The sequence below is a fragment of the Crocodylus porosus genome, unplaced genomic scaffold, assembly GCF_001723895.1.
Source record: "Crocodylus porosus isolate Cpor-Errol unplaced genomic scaffold, CroPor_comp1, whole genome shotgun sequence".
Lineage (NCBI taxonomy): Eukaryota > Metazoa > Chordata > Crocodylia > Crocodylidae > Crocodylus > Crocodylus porosus.
Window position 1 is genome coordinate 38047359 of NW_017728906.1, and position 24638 is coordinate 38071996.

Genomic DNA, 24638 nt, shown 5'->3' on the forward strand with positions numbered 1-24638 from the left:
CCCTCCACCCCCACCCCCCACACGCGGGAGCTGCACCGAACGCCCCCGGTGCAGGGCGTCGGCACATGCGTAGTGCCCGGCGGGGGGGCCCCCGGTCGTGCTGCGCCCCCCAACTGCCCCTCAGGGGATCCCCCCCCACACACACAAACTTCACCCCTCTCCCGCTGCCCACTGTTGCCGAATGTTCAATAATTATCTTCTTGGTACCATAATGTCAACCCTAATTATCGTATTACAAGCTTTTGTAAGATGGGCCAGCAATAATAGTAACAGCATTCAAAATGTGCCATCATTTTGAAAACCCAGGTAGTTCTCCAGCAGCTGTAACTGAGCTGTGGGTTCGCTCCCAGCACTTTCTTTAGCTCGAAAGAAAGACACGCTTCAACTTTGCCCCGGTTCTTACTCTCTGCCGGTTTGCAGTAAAGGCAAGAAGGAGACTTACTTGTATACTTTGTCAGCATAGGATCGTTTAGCAAATACCATCATTTCAAGCTTGCAATACAATCATGTCATATTTAAGACCTGCCAACAGCACTTGTGCAGGCAGCTTCAGCCCCAGCCCTGGAGCCACTGCTGCTGTGTAGCCAGGCTGGGGCCAGAGCGAGACCTGGGCTGGAGGCAGTGGGGAGCGCAGGTGGGGGCGCCAGCGGCTGTAACTCCAATGTAGGGATGGGATGTAAACTTCTTTGATTTAAAAGAATATCTGCATTTAGCTTATAGTTACAACAGTTAAATGATTCTGACTGGGCTGCTGGCCCACCAAGGCAAGGGATTTTGTGCAGCCTGTGACACGTCCCTCAGTGTTGCCCTGCTCAGGTGTAGGGGGCAGGCTGTGGTGTGTGTGGCCCAACCTGCTGCCCCCTGGTGCGCAGTGGGGCTGGAGCAGCAGTGCAGCCAGACTCTGTTTCCTGGTAGCCCAGCTTTTAGCTGCTGCAGATGCCAGCCCCACTGCCCAATCACCCTGAACATCTGCCCTGCACCCAGCGCTGGGGTTGGGACTGCTGTGGGCAGGGCAAGCAGCCAGGCCGATGAAATGAGGCTGCTGGGAGCAGCATGGGCAGGTGGGGCAGGGCTGGGATCACAGTGTGTGGCAGTACCAGGACAAAGCCATGACCTGCTCCCCCTATAGCGGGCCCTGGTTCCATGGGCAAGCATGTGTAGGGAGCAGATCACAGCTCTGCCCTGGCCCCAAGCCCTGTACTGTCACTGCCCTGCAATCCTGGGGCCTCCATGGAGACCAGCATGGGTAGGGCATGTGGCTGGGAATCAGATGGGGTTTGCGGGGCTGGCTCTGGGATCTTGAGGGAAACTCCAGTGGCAGCACGGAGCTGGGGTTGGAGTTGCCACTGCTGCCCTGCCTCACACCCCCTTCTCCCCACACACACATACTATTCCTGAATTTAAGGTTGATTATAGGGAAGTCAGGCTGGAAGGGCGCTCCAGAGGTCATCTAGTTCAGCCCCCAACCCTAGCCAGACCATCCTATGCAATTTGTAATCTAAACTCTACATACAACTTTTGTCATCCCTATCACAACACAGATCTTACACCCTAATCTGTCACAGATAAAGCAGGGGAACCACAGCAGCCAATGTCCTGCTTCTGTGAAACGTTGTCAGTATATGATCAAGAGATCCCAGGTAGAGTCCATGCCTCCTGCTACAAAGGAAGGCAAAAACCCCCCACAGTCCATACTAATCTGATCATGGGGTAAAATTCCTTCCTGACCCCAAATCTGGCAAGTGATCTCACCTTGAGCAGAGAGGCAAGACCCCCTAGCCAGGAACCTCTGGCTTTGATCACAGCAGGAGCATTGGCACATCTCAGTTACAATTCCCAGCCTTGTCTGTAGCCAGTGCCTCTGGGAAGGCTTATAAACACCCTGACATATGTAGCAGAAGAAGTGGGGGGAGGGGGAAAAGGGAGTGCAACCAGCAAAGCCCAGAAACATGGGAAATACCACAGGTAGAACATAGGCATAGCACACCTGTATCATCTCTGGCCAGTGGCTGTCCTACCTCTTCTTGGACACCTTCAGTGATAGAGAGGCCACAACTTCCCTAGGCAGTCTATTCCGCTGCCTCACTGTTAAAACAGTGAAGAAGTTTTTCCAGATATCCAGTCTAAACATGCTTCACTGCAATTTCAAGCAATTGGTTTGTGTCTTCCTCTCTGCAGAAACGGAGAAAAATAACCCTGTCTTAGATTCAAGCCAATATGATACAATTAATCAGTTAATTCTAATTAAACTGTAGTTATATCAAACAGTTTTCTGTATGTCGCTCTCTGTTGCACTTTGCCAAACATTCTTCTCCTAAAGCCTCTGGTACTTGCAGGACGCTGCGTTGCTTGAACCACCTGTATCATCAGAAGCTGCAAAATCTCCCAGGCTTAACGTGTTTTATATAGCCAACATGAAGGTCATCACTTGTGAGATTGCATGGCATAACAAAGAGCCGGTGTACAGCTTGGACTTTCAACATGGGGCCGATGGGAAAATCAATCGGTTGGCCTCAGCAGGCGTGGACACTGCTGTTCGGGTGAGTTCCCAACCTTCATTGAGTTGATGTGTGTAGAACATCCTGTCATGGACCCTTACATCTGCTTGCAGATCTTGCAGATTTCACTTATAGATATCATTTTTCTACTCTGAGTCAAGTGAATGATAGACTGAGGGACTAAATGCTGTCAGTTTTGGGGGTGTTTTCTGGCTCTTGCCGCTTCCACATTTCAGCTAGACTTGAGTTAGGTTTTAAATTTGGCATTTTAAGTAACTGGAATATTGGTAGGTCCCCCCAGTGTGTACTGTGCACAGGAGGAGACCAGATTAATCAAATCCTAAAGACTTGGATTGACTTGTTCTTTTTGAACTGTTCTTATTTTCACCAAACTGCATCTGAAATGCAAATATCTGGTCTGTATTTATCTGAAGTTAAGCACTGTCTGGTTCTGAAAATTTGAATCATTTTGCCTTTATTCTGCTTTGTGAATGCAAAGGTTATGTGATAAAGCAGAGAGTTGTTTTGGTTTATTAGAGTTTGTCAGCATGTAATTAGTTTTATAACTGCACAGTCAATGCCAGGGCTGTCCAACTGGTGGCCTATAGGCTGTACACAGACCACGAGGGGTTAATTTGTAGCCCCTGGGCTCCCCCTCCCTCCTTCAGGTTCTGCTTCCTGCCCCTGCCCTGTGAGGCCCATTGCACCAGGTGCATAGCCACTAGCTGCTTAGAAGTTGGACAGCCCTGATCTATATTATAAACAGAGAGGCCCTTAGTTCCAATGGTAGGGATGTTGTGGCATTGTTTGTGGTATCTTTTATTAGACTGACTGTATAGCTAGGAGGGATCTTGGACAAGCTCTCAAGCACAAAGTGCCTTTTTCCAGATCGGCAAGTCCCTCTGCTTTACATCCTCATATAGGTATGACCCAAAGAAGAGCATTTTATGGTCCAAGGTCTCTTCCAACTATGAAGTACCCTTCTTCAGGTCCGCCCTATACGAGGATGTAAAGCAGAATGCAGGGCCGGCCTTAGGGGTGGGTGATCACCCAGAGTGCTGTGGTCAGGGAGGCACCACACATACGTGTGAGTAGCCCACGCTCACAGCAGCACTCTCCCCCCCTGCCCTGCCCTTCTCCAGCTGATCCCCACTGCAGGCAGGAGGAGTAGTGCCTAGCCCAGGCCACACCCCACTTCCAGCTGCTGCCTAGGAGGAGTGCTGCCACCAATCTGGGTAGCAGCAGCGGTGCCTGCCTGCCTGGCACACCGTGCCACTCCACCTTTCCACCAAACTGGACCTCTACCTGCAGCAGTGCTTCTGACTTGCTTGAGGGACGGGGAGGCAGAGGCAGGGGGCACCAAAGTACAAGTTCAGCCAGGGCAGCATTTTCCCTAAGGCTGGCTCCATCAGAAACCCTCAGACCTGGAGAAGGGTACTTTTTTGTCTGAGATTTCTCCCAACTATATAGTTGGTCCAATAAAAGATACCACAAGAGGACCCTTGCCTCGCATACATTTCCTGAACCATTATCACAGCTACAAAAACACTCCAATCCTACTCTGGCATTTTTTGTAAGGTTGTATCCTTAACCAAAAGTTTTCTTCTCTTCACTGATGATTAGCCTTCTCGCCCAAAGGTGTATGCATTTCTGTGGTGCTGAATGTATTTGGATTGCTATCTTGCAAGCATAGGACGTAATATCTATCTGTATATTTACAGTATCAGTAGTTTGTAAATCTTCAGGTATTTGTTGAGCTGAAAGTTACTGATTTTTATTATTTACAAATTCTGTTGAATAGCGAAAGAAGTTGGCAAGCAATAATACCATTGTTCAAGAGTTTCATTTTTTTGTAATTTTGGACATCTTTGGTGTTTGGGTTGAGTTATAAATGGAAACTGACATTGAAATACCCTAGTGACCTGTTCTACTTCTGGTCGGTGGAAAACTGGACCCTCCCCATTCTTCCCCTGATTTAAACTTAGGGGTGTTCTTCATTCATAACTTAAACCTGTTCTCCCTGTCTTTCCTGGTCACACCTGTTTGTCTAAATCAGCTCAAATTTTTATAACTTCAGGGTACGCAGCAAAACTAAGTGTTAGGGGTGTACAGATAGAGATTTTTGGGGCCGATACTGGTAGCTGATTTTCAAGGAGGTGTATAGGCCTATACCAATCCGATTTCTGATATGCAGCTTGTAGGTCTGGTGTAGTGGAAGGGGAGGGGGGTGGGCAGATCAAGGTCCCTGCATTGAGAGAGAGAATGGGGGAGGGGCAGGGCACGGCACAGGACAGAGCCACAAGTGGATTGTGCAAGGGGGAGATGGGGGGGCATGTGCCCCCAGAATCTGCATGGGCAGGCTGCAGCTGTGGGCTAGGGTGGGCACAGGACAGAGGTGCAGCTCGGCACAGGAAGGGAGGCGGCGGACAGGTCATCCAGGAGGGCATGATGGGGGTGGGTCTGCCCGGCTGGGAAGAGCTCAGCCCATCCTGCCCTGCGCAGATCCAGGGCCACATGCCGCTTCCCCTCCTTCACCCCCCATGCTGTCCTGTACAAGGAGCAGTGGCAGGAGCTGCCAGACAAGCACTGGATGAGCGTTGCGCAGCAGCGGGAGCCGCCCCCCTCCCTTCCCATGCACCCCCTGACAAACTGTGCCTCCTTCTCACGTTGCCTTGGCGCCAGCCCTGGCTGGGCAGCCCCGGCCCCAACCCTTCCCTCACCACAGGGACCTTGATCTGCCCCCCCCATGCTTCTCCCCCCTCCCCTTTTACCACAACAGACTTACCAGCTGAACGCAGCACTCCATGCTGTCAGGCTGTGCTCCTCACTGCCTATGTGTTGCATTGCAGTTGCGCACACACATGGGCATTTATTGGACAAATTATCGGCCACACCAGGCCGATATCTGATACTAAAAATTTGCTTTATATTGGTGCCGATCTGATATCGGACCAATGTATCGGTGCACCTCTACTCAGTGCTGTGTCTGGAGTTCTGGGATAGAGCATGACAGCTGATAGGTGTTTTGAGGTGTAGAAAGGTTGAGGGTATTAAGATGAATATATTCATTTTTTTTTGGTTGGTTAATTTGTGTTTTGTTAATGCTGCTAAATCTATTGATTGACTCATCCTATTATTTAAAGGCTCAGCAAGGGTTCACAGAGCCAGAGAACAGACATCTATGTACATTTTGAAAATGGGTATTTTTTTCATAACTTCCTAGAAGACTCAACAATATATTTGCTTAGACAGAAAGAATGCTGTCGGGATGCTAATCAGGAAATGAAAATAATAATTGTAGAATGAGAATTAGTAAGATGCCACCATGGCTTAGTTGTGGAAGTTTCAGATGAGGGTTTTGTTTTTTTTTTGTACCTGAAATACTTACCCTCTCTGCTCAGTGTTTGATATTTAAGTATGCTACACAGAAAATATTACAGTTATTATAAGACTGAGTTGTCAAGTAAAGAAGGATATTTACTATCTGTGATACTTTTGTAACTAGATATGGAAAGTGGAAAAAGGACCAGATGGGAAAGCAATTGTGGAATTTTTGTCCAATCTAGCTCGTCATACCAAAGCTGTTAATGTTGTGCGTTTCTCTCCCAGTGGTGAAATCTTAGCATCCGGAGGCGATGGTGAGTAATATTATATAGAGGTGATGGTCAGTAATATTTTATATAAAAGAACAACATAAAGAAGTTTTATTTATACACGTGCACACACACACACGCGCGTGCACCCCCCCCCACACCTGGAGTAAAAGTGAGCATGGAAATTTGGGAGACGTGAATGATTTTCCATCTTTGGACTTGTTTGGCACCTCCAAGCAGCACTGTGTCCAAGTGTCTTGTAAACCCCACAGAATTTATTCTCACAAGGGTTTTGTGAGAATAGAGAACTAATTTATCTACTTAACAGCTGTGAAAAAATTGTTATTCCTGTTTTGTACATGGGGAAATTGAGTGGCTTACCCAGGACCATATTGGGAGTCTGTGGCAGAGTTTAGCAATTGAACCCAGAGTTTCTGAGTCCCAGTCTGGTCTCCTAACGACCTTAGCAAAGGTTGTGGATAGTTCTGGGTTGTTTTTAATGCAAGTATGCAGTATTTTAAGGGAAAATTTTGAAAAGGCAGAGTAGTTAGGTATCTAACTCTAATTGAAAGTCACTTCTTTGGCAGTTGATGTAACTCCTGTTGGAATATTGGAAAAATCTCCGTAATCAAATTGTTTACTAAAAAAGAAGGAAATCAGCATACCTCACAAGTAGCTTATACTTCTATTTCCTGTCCCTACTGTAAAAAAGAGAATAGAAAAGAAGAAGAACATTCCCAGGTCCATCACCTAAACAGTAGACAGTAGCTCTGGTTGATTTTCTATATTTTGTATAATAGCAGGATAAAACCTGCAAGAAGAAAGAACAATTTATTTGTGTTAAGTAATTTTTTTTCCCACAGATGCTGTGATATTATTATGGAAACTGAATGATAATAAAGAACCAGAACCAATAGTGTTTCAGGATGAAGACGAAGCTCAACTAAACAAAGAGAATTGGACAGTTATTAAAACATTAAGGTAACTTGGGCTTTTATGAGTTTCCTTCATCCCATGTTGCTATTTATCTGGAACAGCTTCTGCTTACCATATGCAGAATCTTTCCATTGTTCTTCAAAAATGTTGTGCTCCGTGATGCATTCCTTTCATGCTAACATCTGCTATTCTATACTGTACCAGCCCATGTCCTCCATCTCAGGGCAGAAGATCCAACATTTGCATGGCGCGGCTTTCATGTTCTGTAGCACTTAACAATATTTCAAATTTATCATAACTTCAGAAGTTACATCTATGAAACTTTGCATTTGCACAGGGTCATTTTAAATAAATATACCTTTAATTACTGAATTTATACTAGAAATTTTAAGGAAAATTCAACAAAAAAGTGCAAATATGTATATGTTTCTTAAAAAGTTAATCCAGGTCAGAGTTCACAAAAAGGCTTTATCTTGATACACAGTTCATTTCAAACTATTAAATCCTTATTCAAAAATATGTATATTCATTTCAGTTTTGTAAATTAACTATGAATGATAGTTTCAGTATACTTGTTAGTGGACAAGACATCAAACATGCTACTACTACTGTTACATTTGAAATTAAATTGCATCTTGTTTTCACTCCAAGTGAAAAAGACAACATCCAGTATTTGTTGTAGAATCTAAAGGCATTTTTACACGTACTGTGGGCACTTTAATTAGTAAGCTGCACCAGTTAAAAGCTCCCACGTGTCATGTGTATCAACATTGCTGTGCTGAAAAAATGGCAGCGGGGTGCTTTGAACTAAAGCTTATCAAACGTGTTTTATTTCAAAACGCACTGCTGCCACTTTTTCAGCTCAGAGATGTGCAGCAATTCTGATATACATGATGTGGAAGGCTGCTTGAGCACATCAATTTCCATGCTTCAGCAGACTTGATTAATTGAGCCTGTTCCGATGCGTTGGATTTCCAGCACATTGCAGCAGGCTCCACGCATATGTGTAAGAGCCCAAAAGCTTATCCTAAAGTATAAATAGTCCTTCAAAAATTGCTTGTGCAATTACCTAAGAGACTGGACAGCTTCTGAAGCAAAGTAATTAGAATTAATATCTCTAATAAACTTACCATCTTAAAAAGTAAGTATAACAAATATTTATAATTTCAGTGGTCTCATTGTGTGACCATTTCACAAAATACTTCTAGTATTTCTCAACCTTTTTAAAGTCATTTTTAATGGTGATTGTACACACCTAGAATAGTCATCAGAAGATATTAGTTAAGATGTAGTGTAAACTTAAATTTTTACATTTTAGTTGACCTGCATAGTATGAAAACTTCTTATTTAACTCTTACCTGGTGGGGAAAGTTTTCAGGAATAGCAGTGCTTCTCACTTTTTAATTTTATCATTGCAGTTATACAGTTTTAGTTTTTACTTCTTTTATTGCTCTTATTATTGTACGTTATACAGAACCTAGGAATATTCATTTTCCAGCTCTTTAATCTTGCATTTGAAGTAATTTACGAATTCATTTATTTCCTTTGGAATATGTGCTGGTACTATGGTGAATTATTATGAAAAAAAATTTAATTTATTTTTAAAATTTTCTACTTTCCATATTTTAAATGTGACTGCTTTGTTTAAAAATAAAAAGGAGGGACTGGTTATTTCTTAAGTGGTAACTTTTTCTTGCATTTTTTTTTTTAATACTAAAAAACTAAATGTCCTTTTTGTTTATTCACAACTGTCCTTTATATAACTAATGATTGTCTTCCATTCTACTGGGTTCCAGAGGCCATTTAGAAGATGTTTATGATATTTGCTGGACCACTGATGGAAACTTCATGGCATCGGCATCAGTAGATAACACAGCTATAATGTGGGATGTCAATAAAGGTAACTGTTAAATTCAATTTTTTTCTTTCCTGAGGCTCCCTTATGGAGGTAAATAGTATCCCTTGGTGTTTAAGCAAAGTAAGTGAAGTGCTTTTTTTCTGTGGTAACATAATCCAGTTGCTTCTCCAACTTTTGAAGTTGGGATGGAAATGTCTCCATGAGCAAAACCTGGAGTGAGGGAGAGGGAACCCTTAAAAACACTTCATAGCCTTGGCCCTGCAAATATTCTCTGCACAAGTAATCCCTAAACTCAGTGACAGTCATGTTTGTAAGACTGGAGCTGAACGGCCTTGGTCTTGAGTTTATTGTAACAAGCTTGTTTAAGTGTAGTTGGATGTCCCTGAAGGTATATGCAACTATAGTCCTTCACAAATGTGATGGAACTAAGGCTGTCATGAGAATGAGTGCTGTTCTCATTTAAAAGACTGTCTTGTGAATTACATTGACAGTGCCCTTATTTTCTGAGGGTTGGTTATTTCATGTATAAAAATAGGATAAGGATTACTCCTTTGCCTATTGCTGGCATTCTTTCAGTAACCATCTTACAAGTGGTAAAATGCTTTGAGACCTAAAGAAGAAAGAATGTCTTGTTGGAGGATATCCTTGGCCACTTTTCATTCAGTTTAAATGAAGAAGCAATTAAATACGCCACTTCTATGGTAAGTGATGGGAGGAGGGTTGATCAGATTGTAGCTGTATTTATGTGTAGGTCAGAAGCAGCATACCAGGAGAACCAGTGAGAGAGAGAATCAGGGAACCACTGGAAGTGTGACCCTGAGAGTGCCACTGGAGCTTTCTAAGCAGAGTGGTAGTTGCTCAAAAGTGGGAGTAATAAAGCTCTCCTGCTGTTTGATCCTGCTTTGTTCAGGGAAACAAGATTTTTGCTTTTTTTTTTATAGCTAAGCATAATTGCACCAGAGAAATATCTGATGCATATAATCTATTTCAACACCTAACAGAAACAATCCACATATCCCTAAATATTGACTAGCTACCTGAGATAAGATGAGTAGTAAGTGCCACCAGAGCTTGATCCTGGATTGTACTGGGATCTCTGGCCCCCATCCAGCCTACCTGGAGATGAGCTCATTGGAACTGCTTGTGTTCATAAATGTTATGGCTGTGCTTAGCTGGGTCAAGACCAGCATGTTCAACGCCCTGCAACTGAGTGAAGGCTGATAGCTACATATTATTATGAGTAGTAAGACCTTCTTATTACATTGTAAGGCCGGGGTTACATGGGCCAGATCCAGCCTACAGGTGTGGGGCTTTGGCTGCAGGCACTTCCATGCCACTGCAGGCTCAAGCACCAGTTGTAGGCACTCTCCCCATGCTGCCACACAGACAAACATTGGTGGCAGCTGGGTCGTAGCACTTACCTAACTGAATGCCTCTGACCCAGCATGGGTCATTCCATCCCACAACCTTTTCCAGCTGTGGAATTAGCCTGTTGCCATCATCACCCAAGAGAAGGAGCCTGCCTCTTGTTTAAATTTTGACTCATGCTTTTGTGCTGCAGGTCTGTGGTTCAGTACCCAACATGATGACCATTCAAGACTCAAGAAAAAATCTGAAATGCATTCAAATTTAATGTCTTGTTACTTAATAAACAAAATAGGCATATTACAAAGCCTGAACCTTATTGTTCAACTAAGCAGAAGCCACAAAGGAGGGGGGGGAAAGCTTAAATGTGCATTTCAATCGTCACTGTTAATTTGCTGTTAAAGCATTTATCAGTTCGAGTGTTTTTAAAAAAAAGATATATTGCTGTATATTCTGGAATATTTGGCCTTGTTTTAATTCCTTTTTAAATAATTCTCTTCAGTCTTAGTATTTGGAACTCTTTGTATTTTCAGGGCAAAAAGTCTCAATTTTAAATGAACACAAAAGTTATGTACAAGGAATAACTTGGGATCCTCTTGGCCAGTACATTGCAACACTTAGCTGTGATAGGTGAGTTTTGGCTTAAGTGTTCTCTTACCATCCTACAACTAAATACTAATGTGGTTACCATGTGCAGTATCCTGTCTCTCTCAGGTCTATACTGTAATGTGTAAAAATGTTTAATTTTTAACAGTACTTTATCCTGTGCAAATGTAGACTGCATACTTAACAAAACGACCAGGACTGCTCTTCTATCCCACAGTTAGGTGCCAGTGTGGTTACCAGGCATAGGGTCCTGTCCCACTCATAGCTGTACCACGTTGTCCGTTGTTCAAAATTTTTAATGTTAACATGTTTTAACAAGATTTTAAATCTGTTCCATGCTAACTGAGATTAAGTCAACAAAGGGGTATTTAATTCCTTCTCTTCATAATCATTAGTATTAGAAGTAATTTTTAACTGCTTTCAGATTAATCCTTGAAAGAGAGTTGCAAAGGTGAGTTGAAAAATTATGCTCAATTTATTTCTGTGCAAACTGTCACCCAGAGTCTGAGTGTGATCAGAGATCTGAGGAAAAATGCCTTGCATTCAAAAGCTTGTTTAACTTTATCCCCAACTACGTAGTTGGTCCAATAAAAGATCTTTGCCTCACATAATTTCTTTGCCATCTTGGCTCCACCATCACCCTTATGCCACTCTAAATGTAGACATTTAAGTAAACTGCTACTTTTTTCCTCCATGAAATCAGCTGGCACTTCCTGGGTTGTCAAAGATATTGTAAGTGTGTACTTTGTCCCAATACAATGTATTCTCAAACCTCTTCCATGACCCTATGTTTGACAGCGTATGTTACAGAAGAGAAACAAACATGTTTAAGTCCAATAAAACATGTTTCTCTTCTGAATTCCCTTTGCAACCTGGTCAATAAGCAAACAAATCTGTAATGAACAAATTCAACTTTAATTTGTAGTTCAGCTTTGAAATTGTGTAGGGTATATATCTTATTCTTAATAGGCTTCACAGTTGGATAATAAACCTTATACTGCGTAGCTTCCTTTGCAAAGAAAATTGCTTTAACACACTGGAAAAATCACTCCTTGATTTGAGCTTTGGGGACAGATCTTATTGTGGCCTCAGAGAGAAGATGAATAAAAGGGCTGTTAAGTCGTAATGAATCTCATGTCTTCTAATATTCAGCCACGCCAAATAAACACAAGACCTTGGTGTTTCAGTAAAATAAAGTGACATTTGTCTTGGGACTTGAAAATTAGCACGCTTAATGAGGTGAATTAGGATGCTTCACATTTCCCTGCAGATTCAGAAAGACGGCCTTGCACAGGAGTTCATTCAGTTCATATTTATAAGCCTCCTACCACAAAGGGCTAGGAATCCATCTATTTTCCTCTGTAGAAGCTTCTGTTCTTCAGGATGGAGCCACTGGGGAAAGGCCAGGAAGTTGCCTTGGTCCTATATGTTTCCATGAACCCTGATTTTTTTTCCTTAATTACACGTACACATGCTCCATAAATAAAGCTGCTCTTAATAAATCAAGGACTTTCAGTGACTTAGAGGGCATCAACAAATAACTACTGCTTTAGTGCTTTTTTTAATAGTAAGGTCTTTTGTCATGTGACAGTTTTGCGATGGGTTGAATCCTGAAAGGTTTGGATTGAAACAAGGGATCCAGGGAAGAATGTGCTGTAACTGTGTGGAAAAATCAAGGATAAGCTTGATGAGAAAGAAAAGATGTAGGTAGCAGGCATTATTCTCTGTTTTATGCAGGGTGATGCGAGTATACAACACACAGACCAGACGGGTAGCATTCAATGTTACCAAGATGCCGTCAGGAGCAGGAGCTGAAGGAGAGGTAAATTATTCTAACACTAACATTGTCAGGCAACACTTTGTATGTTGTTTTACAAATGCTGCACTCTTGAAAAGTGAAACTCTGGCATTGATGGCAGGAAAATATCCAGTTTTAGAGATAATTTACTCGTACGTTGGACACTTTTTTGTATTTGTGTGAATGGAGGTACTCTTAGTTATTAGCAGGGATCCTGGTTTTCTCTGATTTAAAAATGGCAAATTCTCTTTTTTTAAAAAAACCCAAAATCCATGATAAAAATTAAAGGCTCCCCATAGCTGCCCCCCCGCCCAGCATGGCTGGTGCCCCTCACTTTCCCCCACAGCCTCAACAGCCCTCCTGATGCCCCTCATAGCAGACCCACAGACATACAGACACTGACACCCACCCCAGCAGGTAAGTGTGTGTGGGGGAGAGGGGGAAAGTGCTGGGGAGGTAGATCAAGAAGGGGCAGAACATGCCCCTGTGCCCACTCCCTGGAGCAGTGCCACTCTGCAGGCCTCACACGCCTGACGGGGTTCGCACACAGTGGCCATCACTGCAACTCTGCCATTGCACCCTGCGCTACCATCCCACAGTTACCTGCATGGGTGCTGCTGGCCCTAGGCGGCACACCACATCCAGGTGAGGGCAGGGGTGCAGGGCCAGAAGGTGAGGGCAGGGGTGCCCCTCTGCAGAGGGCTTTGAGGGCAAGTGATGTGCGACACAGCGTGGTGGTCCCTGCCATGTGCAGGCTGCACACATGCTGCCTGGCTGGCTGCCCAGGGGAGGTGGAGGCTCACATGCGGCCAGCTGCACCGCTCCGTGGCTGGCTCTGCAGCAGTGGCGAGGAATGGGGATGTGGGGGACTCGCATGCAGCAGCTGCTGCCACTTATCTGTGGGGCTTGCCAGCAGTGACAAGTGCTGTGTACAGAACCTCCCCATGACACCGTGGAACCATGCCCAGAGCTGTGCAGCCAGGCACAGGACAGCAGCGGCAGTGGTGGCGGCCAGGCAGCATGGAGTCATCCCCACCACCATCCTGTGCTGCATGGCAGCCACCACACTGCTGCCCTGCACCTGGTTGCACAGCTCCAAGGCAGCACGGGGAGGTTTTGTATGCAGCGGCCCTCACCGCTGGCAAAACCCCACAGGTAAGCAGCAGTGGCTGCTATGTGTCAGCGGTGAAGGCCGCTGCGTACAAACCCCCTGCACCACTGCAGAGCTGTGCTTGAGCTGGGTGCAGGGCGGCAGCGGCAGTGTAGTGCGCAATGTGTGGCACAGGATGGTGGTGGGGATGGCTGTGTGCTGCCTGGCCACTGCAGCCCTGCGCCCAGCTGCACAGCTATGGGCACGTCTCCATGGTGGCGCAGGAAGGTTCTGTACGCAGTGGTTGTCACCGCTGGCGCAGCCCTATAGGTAACGAGACAGCCACCATCCTTCACTGCTGCCGCAGAGCCAGCCACAGAACTGGGCAACTGGCCACGTGAGCCCCCCCGTCCCCTGGGTAGCCGGCTGGGCGGCATGTGTGCACCCTGCATATGGTGGGCACCATCACACTGCACCCCACATCACTTGTCTGCAAAGCCCCCCATAGAGGGGTACCCTTGCCCTCACCCCCTGGCCCTGCACCTAGCTGCAGTGTGCTGCCTGGGGCTGACAACATCCCTGCTCCCTCAGCCCCCTTCCCCAGCCCTGCCCCACAACCCCCAAACCCCATTTACTTCCAGGGGCGAAGGGCGAGCCTGAGCCTGAGCCCAGCCTTGGCTGACTCAGAGGCTCAGGCCCCACCCTTCCCCTTCTCCCCCACCCACTCCAGGTAGGTCTGGGGCTTTCCCGCCCTTTCTGCAATCAGCTCTTGCAGGCTGGAGCTGTGTGAACCTGCAAGAGCTCTTTGCAAAAGCGGAGAATCTATGGATTTCTCTGCTAAAAAGGGAAATGGGCATTTTCTCTGATTTTAAAAACAAGGAATCCATGATTTTCTCCTTTTTTTTTTTTTTTTCATGGTGGAAAATGGAAAACCCGGATCCCTGTTTAGTAGTCGAAGTGGCTGTCACAAAGAATGTTGACTTGTAAAAAATATCTCTTGCAATATCTCAGCCTAAAGTAATCATGTTTAATATCATTGGTAATAAATTAAAGGACAGAGAAACAAAATAGTCCGTGCAGTGAATTTTAAATGATATCTGTGCAATAATCAAGTTATAGTGACTAAGTATTATAATATTGCATGAATACTTTTATAACTAAATCAGTAGCTTAGAATATACTTTTCTAGAGAATAAAGTCTTTCAAGAGAAATATTAGGGAAAAATAAGTTCTAAGATGCTGTCCCTTGGAGGCGCATCTTTAAATTTATAGTACTAGAGGTAAGGCAAGATACTCTAAGGGGTAATTTTTTAGACTAACCTATAAATATCTTTTCCCTGTGTGTTTGGTTTTTTTTGTTTTACTGAATTTTGTTTTTCATTTCTAATGTTAAATCACCTTTTTTGTGGTGTTTGCTTGTTTGAACCATGATAGCTGAGCACTAGCACTACTCTGTACCTAAGTATCTTCATCTTCTTAGTGACTGTTTTATTTTAAATATCTATAGTAACGAAAAGGGAAGGAGAGGAATAGTCTAGTCTAAATGAGACTCTTGTTGATATTAATAAACATGTGAACAGAGGGACTATGATTAGCTATAGAGAACTTAAAGCATATATAGGAACTTATAGTATCATTTTGTTGTTGAGAGAAACATCAAACATTTCATCTGTTAGGTAAAAAAGATCAATTAAGATGACTTTTCTAAGACATAGTTAATTACCAGCATAATAAGATTTTTTTCACATTGCATCTGAAATACTTTTTAAATGTTACAGATGAGAAGCTTTAGAATGTTTCATGATGACAGCATGAAATCATTCTTCCGCAGGCTTAGTTTCACTCCTGATGGCTCCTTGCTACTTACTCCAGGTACGTGAAAGCAGGTACTGTGCGCATGGGGCAGCCCATAGGGCTTCTTCCTCACCTAGGAAATGTCTAACAGTTTCTGATGCTTTGGAGAATATTGCTGTGAATATGGCCAGCAGTTTTTTGTTCTGGTGACATGCTGGTGGTGATGATTTAGCCTGGGGTTTCCTCTGACACTAAATTCAGCATACTTTGTGTCAATAAAAATTTTCACTTAGTCTGATGTTTGTATGCTGATCTGAAAGTTCACTGAGACCACTTTCCAAACAGTTTGGCTGAGTTCAATCAAAGGAAAGCTTTACAGTATTTGTTCGGTGTATTGTTCTTGCATGATGAAACAAGAAAACAAGGAGACATATTAATGTATTCTATTTATTGGCTGAGAAGCTCCCACCATCAAGCCTGCAGATTGTGAGAATTTCTCTCATGTCATATTAAAATCTACTTGCAGCTTCCATGAAACACCTGGTATATTAACAGAGCTGCACTGTTTAAAAAAAAAATCAGAAATAAGTAGTTACTCTTGACTTTTATTCTGAGTGGGGGTTTTGGTATGTCCTTGTTCTTAAAAGCATTCTGCACTATTAGTTAGAATAACACTACAAGAAGGGTTTTCCAGTATAGGCATTCCCAGTGCAGATGTATGGAAACATCAAAAAGAAGCCTGTGTTAAGGAAGTACATAAAGGAAACAAAAATAGTATTAAAGAAATATATGCAATACCTTTTCAAGTTGTTTTCAGATCACAAAAATCTGGCCTGCTGACACAAGGCTACTTCTTGGAAAATAAAATGTTTCTGAATGTATGCTGTCTGTTCAGTACCTTTTTGAATTGATGAGTAATGGTTTAATTGTTTTGTGTTTTCTCAGCTGGATGTGTTGAATCAGGAGAAAATGTGACAAACACTACGTATGTTTTTTCCAGAAACAATCTTAAAAGGTAGGGTTTAATAAAAACCTATTTCTTCATTATCATTACAAAAAATAATAATTTTTAATGCCATTTTAAAAAATATTTCTTATTCCTAATAGGCCCGTGGCTCACCTGCCCTGTCCTGGCAAAGCAACACTAGCTGTTCGTTGCTGCCCAATCTACTTTGAATTGAGAACTGCACTTCCTAAAGGTACTGTAAATCCTTCAGGGAACATTTTTTTACAGCAAATGTATTAAAAGGTAAACTTGAGTATAATGTTGCAGGTCATACTATTTTATGTCCTACCTTTGTAACATTCCTTCAAGAAAGCTTCTAAGTTGTGGTATAACCCTGTTTGCTGATTCTAAGAACTTTAATTCACTTTAAGTGCCTTTTTAAGTGGCTTTTGGTGTAGTGGCTGAATGCTCTCAGTTGGCCTTTGAGGCTACAGAAAAAATATTTAGCATTTTTCTCCAACTTTTAAACTGATTGGTGTGAATAAACGTAAGTAATTTGGCTTAGCATTAAAGAACCACCTAGTAAAATATTTTTTTTTTTTTAGTCTTGGTTTCCCACCTCTTGGAGCCACCCCAAAATTGCCATCATTTGTCACAGGTTTGTGATGTTTATTCAGGGGAAGCCAAGACTGAAGTAGCACTAGGCTTGTTGATTAGAACTGGATCATGCTGGCATAACTGTGATGGGGATGACTGAGCATACTGTGCAGAAGTGGATGGATGCAGGAAGTAAAATCTTGCTCATATTCAAGTTAATGGACTCAGGATTTTACCTAGGACTTCTAATGAGACTGTTCAGTCTTGCTTAAAAGGCATAAGTTTCCTCATTTCTAATTATCTAGCTCAGCTTAGAATGTCCATTACTGAATTGTTTAAAAGCGTGTACCATTTTTTCTCACAGTCTTCAGAGGCAGTGTTCTCTTTTGGAGAATGAGATCTTCTCCATAAATTGTCAGTCACTCTTTATTGGGCATATATTGTTACTCCTAGGGCAAAATTTACAGCATCGGATGCCTAAAGTGAAAAAATGAGGCCATTAATTTAAAAGGGGAGCTTCTGTAACCAACACAGAAGTGACTGGGAGTTCTATATTTTATCACTGCTGAAGAGGCCACCGGGTGCTTAATTTCAAGGATTTGGAAAACTTTACTAGAGTGGTACTCTTTTTCTTTTTCACTAATCATATAAGGAGCAAACTCTGAGTATGAAAAACTAGCCAATAGTTGAACATGAAAATTATACAAAGAAACATAAATTAATCACCTTGAGTGGATTATATAGCAACTGTGTATTTTTATAAATTTGGCATGACTAATTAAAGTAAGTTTTGAGATTTGTTCGCACTTGAAGTAATAATGGGGAAAAAAGTTTAAAGGAAGTTTAACTACAAGTTAAACTGGGCTTTGATTTGCACTTGTAATTTTAAAAAACCCTAAAAAAACAAATAAACCAAAAACCTCTCCCAACCATTTATCTTGTAAGGTGAGACAAAATAAGAGAAACTTAAGTGTAGTTTTTCCAGAAACTCATGAGAGCCTGAAAATGGTGGTTTATAATGAAAATGTCACCTTTTTAACCACAGTATAGTTACTGATTCACTCTAAGGATAAAAATTATGTTCAGACTCAGGGTAGCTATGTCAATTTAAGCAGTATCATTTAAGTGAGGCAGTGGCCTGTATGAGACTTTTCCCAATGGTGTTTTCTTTGTGTTCTAGATGAAGTCAGTCAGAAGTCGGTTCCTAGTCTAATAAATTTTCCTTATCGGTTGGTATTTGCTGTTGCTTCAGAAGATTCTGTGCTTTTATATGATACGCAGCAGTCCTTTCCATTTGGTTATGTGTCTAACGTACATTACCATACCCTGAGTGACATTTCATGGTAGGTGACCGACAGATTTGTTGTGTTTGGGTAGATTGTTGTCCTTAGCCCATTTGAAGCCTTAAGGTTGCTCATGCTTCCTCCTTTTATGTCAGTTTGTTTTATGTAATCTACGGTACTTAAGTAATTGTCATTATCATGTTTTTTGGTGCCTTTCATTCTTTTTAAATAATTTATCCCAGGAGCTATGGAAGTGTGTTTTTATATGCTTTACAAATGGGGAACAGAGGCACAGAGAGACTGCAGGCTACACCTACAAAGGGGCTTGGGTGTTGGAGTGCCTCAAGACAGAAGGGGCAGTAACAACTCCTCTAGCTCTGTTTTTGCATAGAGCGCATTCTGTTGATACTCTTTGAACTTGTTCTTTTGGATCTGGCTTCTTGGGGTAGATCAGCAGAAGAAAACATAGTTGGAGGATCTTGATCTGGATGCTTGATCTGGATAACCAATTGTTCAGTCCAGACAGGAGGGAGGCAGCCTTGCTTGTGCACAGAATCAGAACCTTAGCTCTCTAGTGAATTTCACTGGTGGAGCTTTGGTTCATATAGGATTATCTGGGAGGAGGAGGGGTGTTAGAGAATCACTGTCCTAAACTTAGGCATCTAAATTCTGCCAAAGGTCTACTTGAGGTGCTTGGTTGTCTTGTGCATCTGGATCTAAGTGAAGGCTGTCCAACTTCCAGGCAGTTGGGGGCCATATTTGAGGCAGGCCACTATACTAAAGGCTGCACAAGATGTGGGCCATAGACCAAGAGCTGCTTTTTGTTCACTGTGTGGACAGTTGCACCCTTCCCCACCCCCGGATCTGTCCTGCCACATGGGCCCCTCCTTATTATGCACACAGTGCAGTGCAGACAGCTCCCCTTCATCCCTCAGCATGCAAAGTACCCCTCTCTCCCTGCCACTTTCTCACCTGCAGTGCAGTCAGCCTGGCTACACAAATAGCTTAGCCTCCCATCTTGCATGCAGCATAGGTACCCTGAGCCTCCCACTTAGGTACCTGAGACCTCTCCTGCTGTGCTGTCCCATCGCCAGTAGCGGGGGCAAGAAGTAGAAATTAAAGGAAGGTGGGAGAGCCCAAACAACCCCAGCTGCAGTGGCAGGAGCACCAGTGGGCAGGGGAGGGGTGGGGCAGTGGTTGCTGACATCCCAGACTTTGTTCCCCAGTCATGGGACCTTCCTTCCTCCCCTGAGCCTCTATTGCAGTGCTCAGGTCTGACAAGCACTGCACATTGCCTGGCAGACGCTGTGCCCCTCATTGCAATCTCTATTGCTGGTGCTCCCTGCCATGCACACTCAGCCCCTACATTTGAACGGCATGGGAGGAAAGCCCCATGCACTGGAGCTGGCTGCCTTCCCCGCCAGGGCTGAACAGCATGGGAGGGTAGCCCCAGGTGCCTTCCCCTGGGGGGTGGGAAAGGCAGCTGGCTCCAGCACCTGGGGGCTTCCCTCCTGGTGCAAGTGCAGGGACTGAGCATGTGTGGTGGGGAACACCAGTAATAGAGACTGCCCGGAGGAGGCTGCGTCCCTTGCCGCAATGTGCAGCTCTGGCTAGAGCTGCATGCCTCTGGGCACCAGTGCCAGCACTGAGCGCTCCCACCTGCTGCTGCTGTGCCATGGGCAAAGTGTGGGGGTCCCAGCACTCTCCCTCAGACCCTGCAAATGCCATGCACATACACCCTGCCCCCATAACCACCCAACATACCTTATGCCACCCACACACACAGCCACACACCCTGGCAGATAAGATTTTTTGTTTTTTAAATTAGCTGACATAGAGCTGATAGCAGATTTATTTAAATTTCTGTATTTAGTTGGAGGGAGGCAGTTTGTGGTTTTGGCAGAGAACGTTACTCTGGGGAGCGTAGTCAGTTTCTCATCTTTCCTCCCATGAAAAAACAGGTCCAGCGATGGATCTTTTCTGGCTATTTCTTCCACGGATGGGTATTGCTCTTTTGTTACATTTGAGAAGGGTGAACTTGGAGTGCCATTGAAGGAAAAGCCAGTGATAACTGTCAAGACCCCTACTGTAGCAGAAAAGAAAGTGAAGAAAAGTCAGTCACATAAGGTGGTCTCCCCAGGCTCTCGCCCAGCAGATGGAACTCCTCCAAGCAGAATTGAAGACCTAAGCACTCCCACTCTCCAGCCAAAAATACCAACAGCAGTAGCAACCAGCAAGGACTCTCCTTCAACACCTGTTGGCATAAAAAATATTCCAGCTTTGCCAGAAGAGAGGAAACCTATACAGGCAGCCAGCCAGAGTGCTAAAGTAAACCAGCCAAGAAGGATTACTCTAAATACCTTAGAAGCATGGAGTAAGACACCAAGGTAAGACTTTAATTGTCATTTCAGTTATAAATATGAAGACCAGCACAAGATGTATTATTGCTATTTCTAATATGTTGAAGTTGAGAACTACATTTTGTGTCCTGGTTGTGGCTTTTGTGACAGTTTAACCTTCCAGTTGTTCTCCAGCTGAAAGCTTAACACAACTCCCACATCTGACTTCATGAGTTGCTATCCAAACTGGTAGGCAGTAGTAAAGTTTAAATTCTGCCTTATTCCTTGGTGCATTTATTTACAACAGATTTCTATCTCTGTCACAGTTCTTGTATTTAAAGGTGTAATCTGGTAGAACTTCATGCCTGTCTTTTTTTTAAGTTAATAAGAGGCTACATTGGAATGTAGTCACACAATAAATGTGTGACTTCACTCAGGACGTGTTTTCTGCATGGTATATTTAAATATACCATGTAAATCACTAATAGTAAGTTATTTAAAGAGTTTGTTAGATGAGCATATAAGGCTTCATTTGAAATTATTCTCTAGGATTAATACAGGTTTCCTTCACTTTATGCTGCACATGCATTCCCAAAAAACGGTGCATAACTTCGAATTTGCATAAAAGGAACCCACTTAACAATGCAACAAATAGGGATACATTCCAAGAACCTGACTGTACTGACCCCCAACCCTTTTCTTCCACTTTTACAAGACAATTTTCGTACTCACCAAAATCAGACAGTACACACAAGCACAAGGCACAATCATAATGGGGATGGCTTCTACAGAAACACGTGTCAGACAACAAGCGAGGAGCACAGATCCACGCAGGAGACTATATATTGGTGCACATCACTTCTATAATGCATTGCACAGAGCAGCTGACTGCGGGCTTCCACCACACCAATCACATAAGAGTGAATTCGCACATACAGAACCTGCATAAAGCTAGGAAAACCTGTACACAAATCTGGAAAGAATATTTACTATAAGGATGAGATTTTTGCAAATGTACTTTTCAAAATTCTAGGGGGAGATTTTTCTCTAAATATACTGGGATAATTTATAAACTGCTGTTAGCATTAACATGATCTCAATTATCCCAATACCGTCATTTCATAAGAGCAATATATAGGCATTTTGCAAGACTAAAGCATAATCAGATGTTCAGTTGCATCGTTTTGTCGTTCTGCCCCATTTGTACTGTTTCTTTTTTTTGTGAGACATCTAATAGATTTAAGAGAAGAAAAATGCAAACACTAAGATTACAGAGGAAGTGTGCATTTAAGTAAAGGATCCTTCATTTTCTTGAACTATCAATTATTTGTTTATACTAATCCAGGGGAAAGGGTGTCTAATAAGTCTTAAAATGCTTTTATTTATAAGCATTATATTTTCTGTTCTATATATCCCTATGCCATTCATGACCAGAGAAGAAGCATATGTGAAGTAAATGTATATCACTGTAGGTAATTGCAATTGTACAGTACATTTCAAAGAAGACTGTGGGGAAAATGAGGTACCTAAAAGCACTGGAAGCAGATATCTCTTTCTTTCCCACCCCTTTTCTCTAGGAGAATAAACTTGATTCCTGTGAGGACAGATGCACCAAACTCAACTGCCACAAATCTAGCCCCCACACCTTCCTCTTCAGGAGTAGTTCAGCATGGTAAGTAACCTTCTGGTTGTAACATAGTAAATAAGGGTTCTTCCTACTCGGCCCTTTCTTTCCAGAGGTCATTTATGTATTGTTATGGATTGTTGTCTGATTTCATAAGTATGACAATTTTAGTTCAGGCACAAATACAAAAAATAGTGGCAAATTAAAGAACTTGAACTTCTAGTGCACAGATTTGGAAATTGCTACTATTCAGTGGTGCTTTTGTATTTTGTACAGGTGAGTAGCATGCGGGTGCCTATATCACAAAGTAATCTCTCTACAGTTGATACCAAGTGGCACCTGGCCCAGCAATCTCAGCATTGTAGAATGAATTGGCATGCAGGTTGTCCTCTCCAGATCACTACTTCACTACTGGTTGGTTTTATGGGAGGCAGCTTCCACCACTGCATCTGTGGCATGCTTCTGGTACAGATGAAGAACTTGTATCTACAACTACCAACCTAGAATCTTTCACGAGTACTAAATTCACTTGTAAACTCAGCGTAATAAATGTGAAGTCCAGCCAAGCATGGTTTTCATGTTTCTCAATATTTCAGAGCCACCATCACCACCTGATGATCCTGTGCACAATCCTCCAGCCTCTAAACGTCCTAGAACTGAAGAAACACCTGTCTGTGTACCTATTGAGGACCAAACCACCTGTACTTCAAACAACTAAAGACCAAACTTTCAATAAACTCACTCTGAGTTCAGTTCAGACAGAATAGCAAATATATTGCCTTCCTTCATAGGATGGCTCCTTGGCAGCTGCTTATAAGTAGGAATGGTACTGGGCATGCAGAGCTGTGAAGGAAGATATCTGCAGAAGAAAAGACTGATTTTTCTACAGAAGCATTGCTTTGCAGTGAGGGAAGTAGCTGGAACACAGCTTTTAACTCTCTCACCCTTTTGAAGAAAGTTTTCTTAATCAAGAAATGTCAGTTGTATGATAAAACATAATGTTTTCAGATGATACATTTATAGTAATCTCCTATGACAACTGAAGGATCTCCTCTATAATCACCGTATTGATATTTTTAAGCTATTAAGTCTTCCAGCAGGTCTGTTTGGCAAAGAGGGATTTCTAAGGACTTGTCTGTCTTTATAGTGATTTTTTTTTATGTGGTTAACAGCTGGTTCATGTATATATCTGACTTCTAGGTGCCATTTTAAATTTAGCAGTTTGTAGTATAATTCATGCCTTCCAACTTTCATTCTATATAAGTAGTTAATGCTTACATGCTCTGCATGTATCAGTGATACTGAACTGTATTTTTAACTCTGCAGTAGAAGTTACAAACTTATAATGAGAAGGAATGGGGAATTGAACAGAAACATTCTAAAGATCAGTTGTGGGCATTAAGCAACAGAAACAGATTTCTTAATTTTTAGGTTAGGTTTGGTTTGGTTTTTTGTTCAAAAAATAAGAGTAGGCATGAAGTTTTCCAGGGCATCAAAGAAAAATACCTCTTTTGCTATTTTTTATCTTAGAGCCTGTTCTGTTGGCCAATAAAACACAAAACCAGTGTACATTTATCTTTGTTTATGGTTGTTTATTTTAGCACTTAATACCTGTTGCGTAGCTCAACAGTATAACCTTGGGTTTGAAAACAAATGAAATCAAAATTCAAATTGTTTGAAAGCTACGTTTTAATTGTTATGTTTTCTACATTCAGCTGTGGTGGAGGATTGAAGAGGTGGGAGCCTTTTGGGTAATGTCCATGAGCTAGTAAAAAGAAAAATAAGATAATGGTTAAAATACATGAAAAATTCTTTTAATTGACTTTGACATAAAAAAAGAGCTTAAAGTGCTATTTATCCCTTGTGATTAAGCTTATACTTTTAACATTTGAAGTGTTGAGGCACGTAGTGGAAAAAAAATGTTCCAATTTCACATTAAAGCTTTTCTACATACGGTTTTCCATGGCTCTGGTTGTTTCACTGTAAAATGATTTGTTTTTAAAATAAGCAATTTTACTTTATCCTTTTTCATAACTTTCTGAGAAATTGAACTAACACAGCAAAAGTAAAGTCCATGTAAAAATACTTAAGAAATGGTTCATAAAACGGTGTTCGTAAGGAAGAAATTTTACTTAAATGCTTGTCAGCAAGACTTAATGTTAAACAGATGCTAAGAATTCTTTGCTACAAACATTTCTATTGTAGCATGATACATACAGGAAGTTACAAAAATATTGATTACATCACTGCTCTAAAGGCTAGATTCAGGAAAAGACTAAAGTGCCTACATGTTAAGCACTTTTTATGTGCC

General features: G+C 42.5%; 1 protein-coding gene across 1 annotated transcript; it reads left to right on the forward strand.

The window, feature by feature from the left end:
* The first annotated feature begins 2098 nt into the window (after positions 1-2098).
* CHAF1B (chromatin assembly factor 1 subunit B) lies at positions 2099-24285 on the forward strand. The gene is made up of 13 exons (XM_019528911.1): positions 2099-2540; positions 6004-6136; positions 6955-7072; positions 8824-8927; positions 10784-10880; positions 12594-12678; positions 15523-15616; positions 16484-16553; positions 16646-16737; positions 18262-18424; positions 20326-20751; positions 22281-22375; positions 22924-24285. The coding sequence occupies exons 1-13, from the start codon at positions 2415-2417 to the stop codon at positions 23043-23045; spliced, it is 1725 nt and encodes a 574-aa protein (XP_019384456.1). The 5' UTR covers positions 2099-2414; the 3' UTR covers positions 23046-24285.
* Positions 24286-24638: the final 353 nt, after the last annotated feature.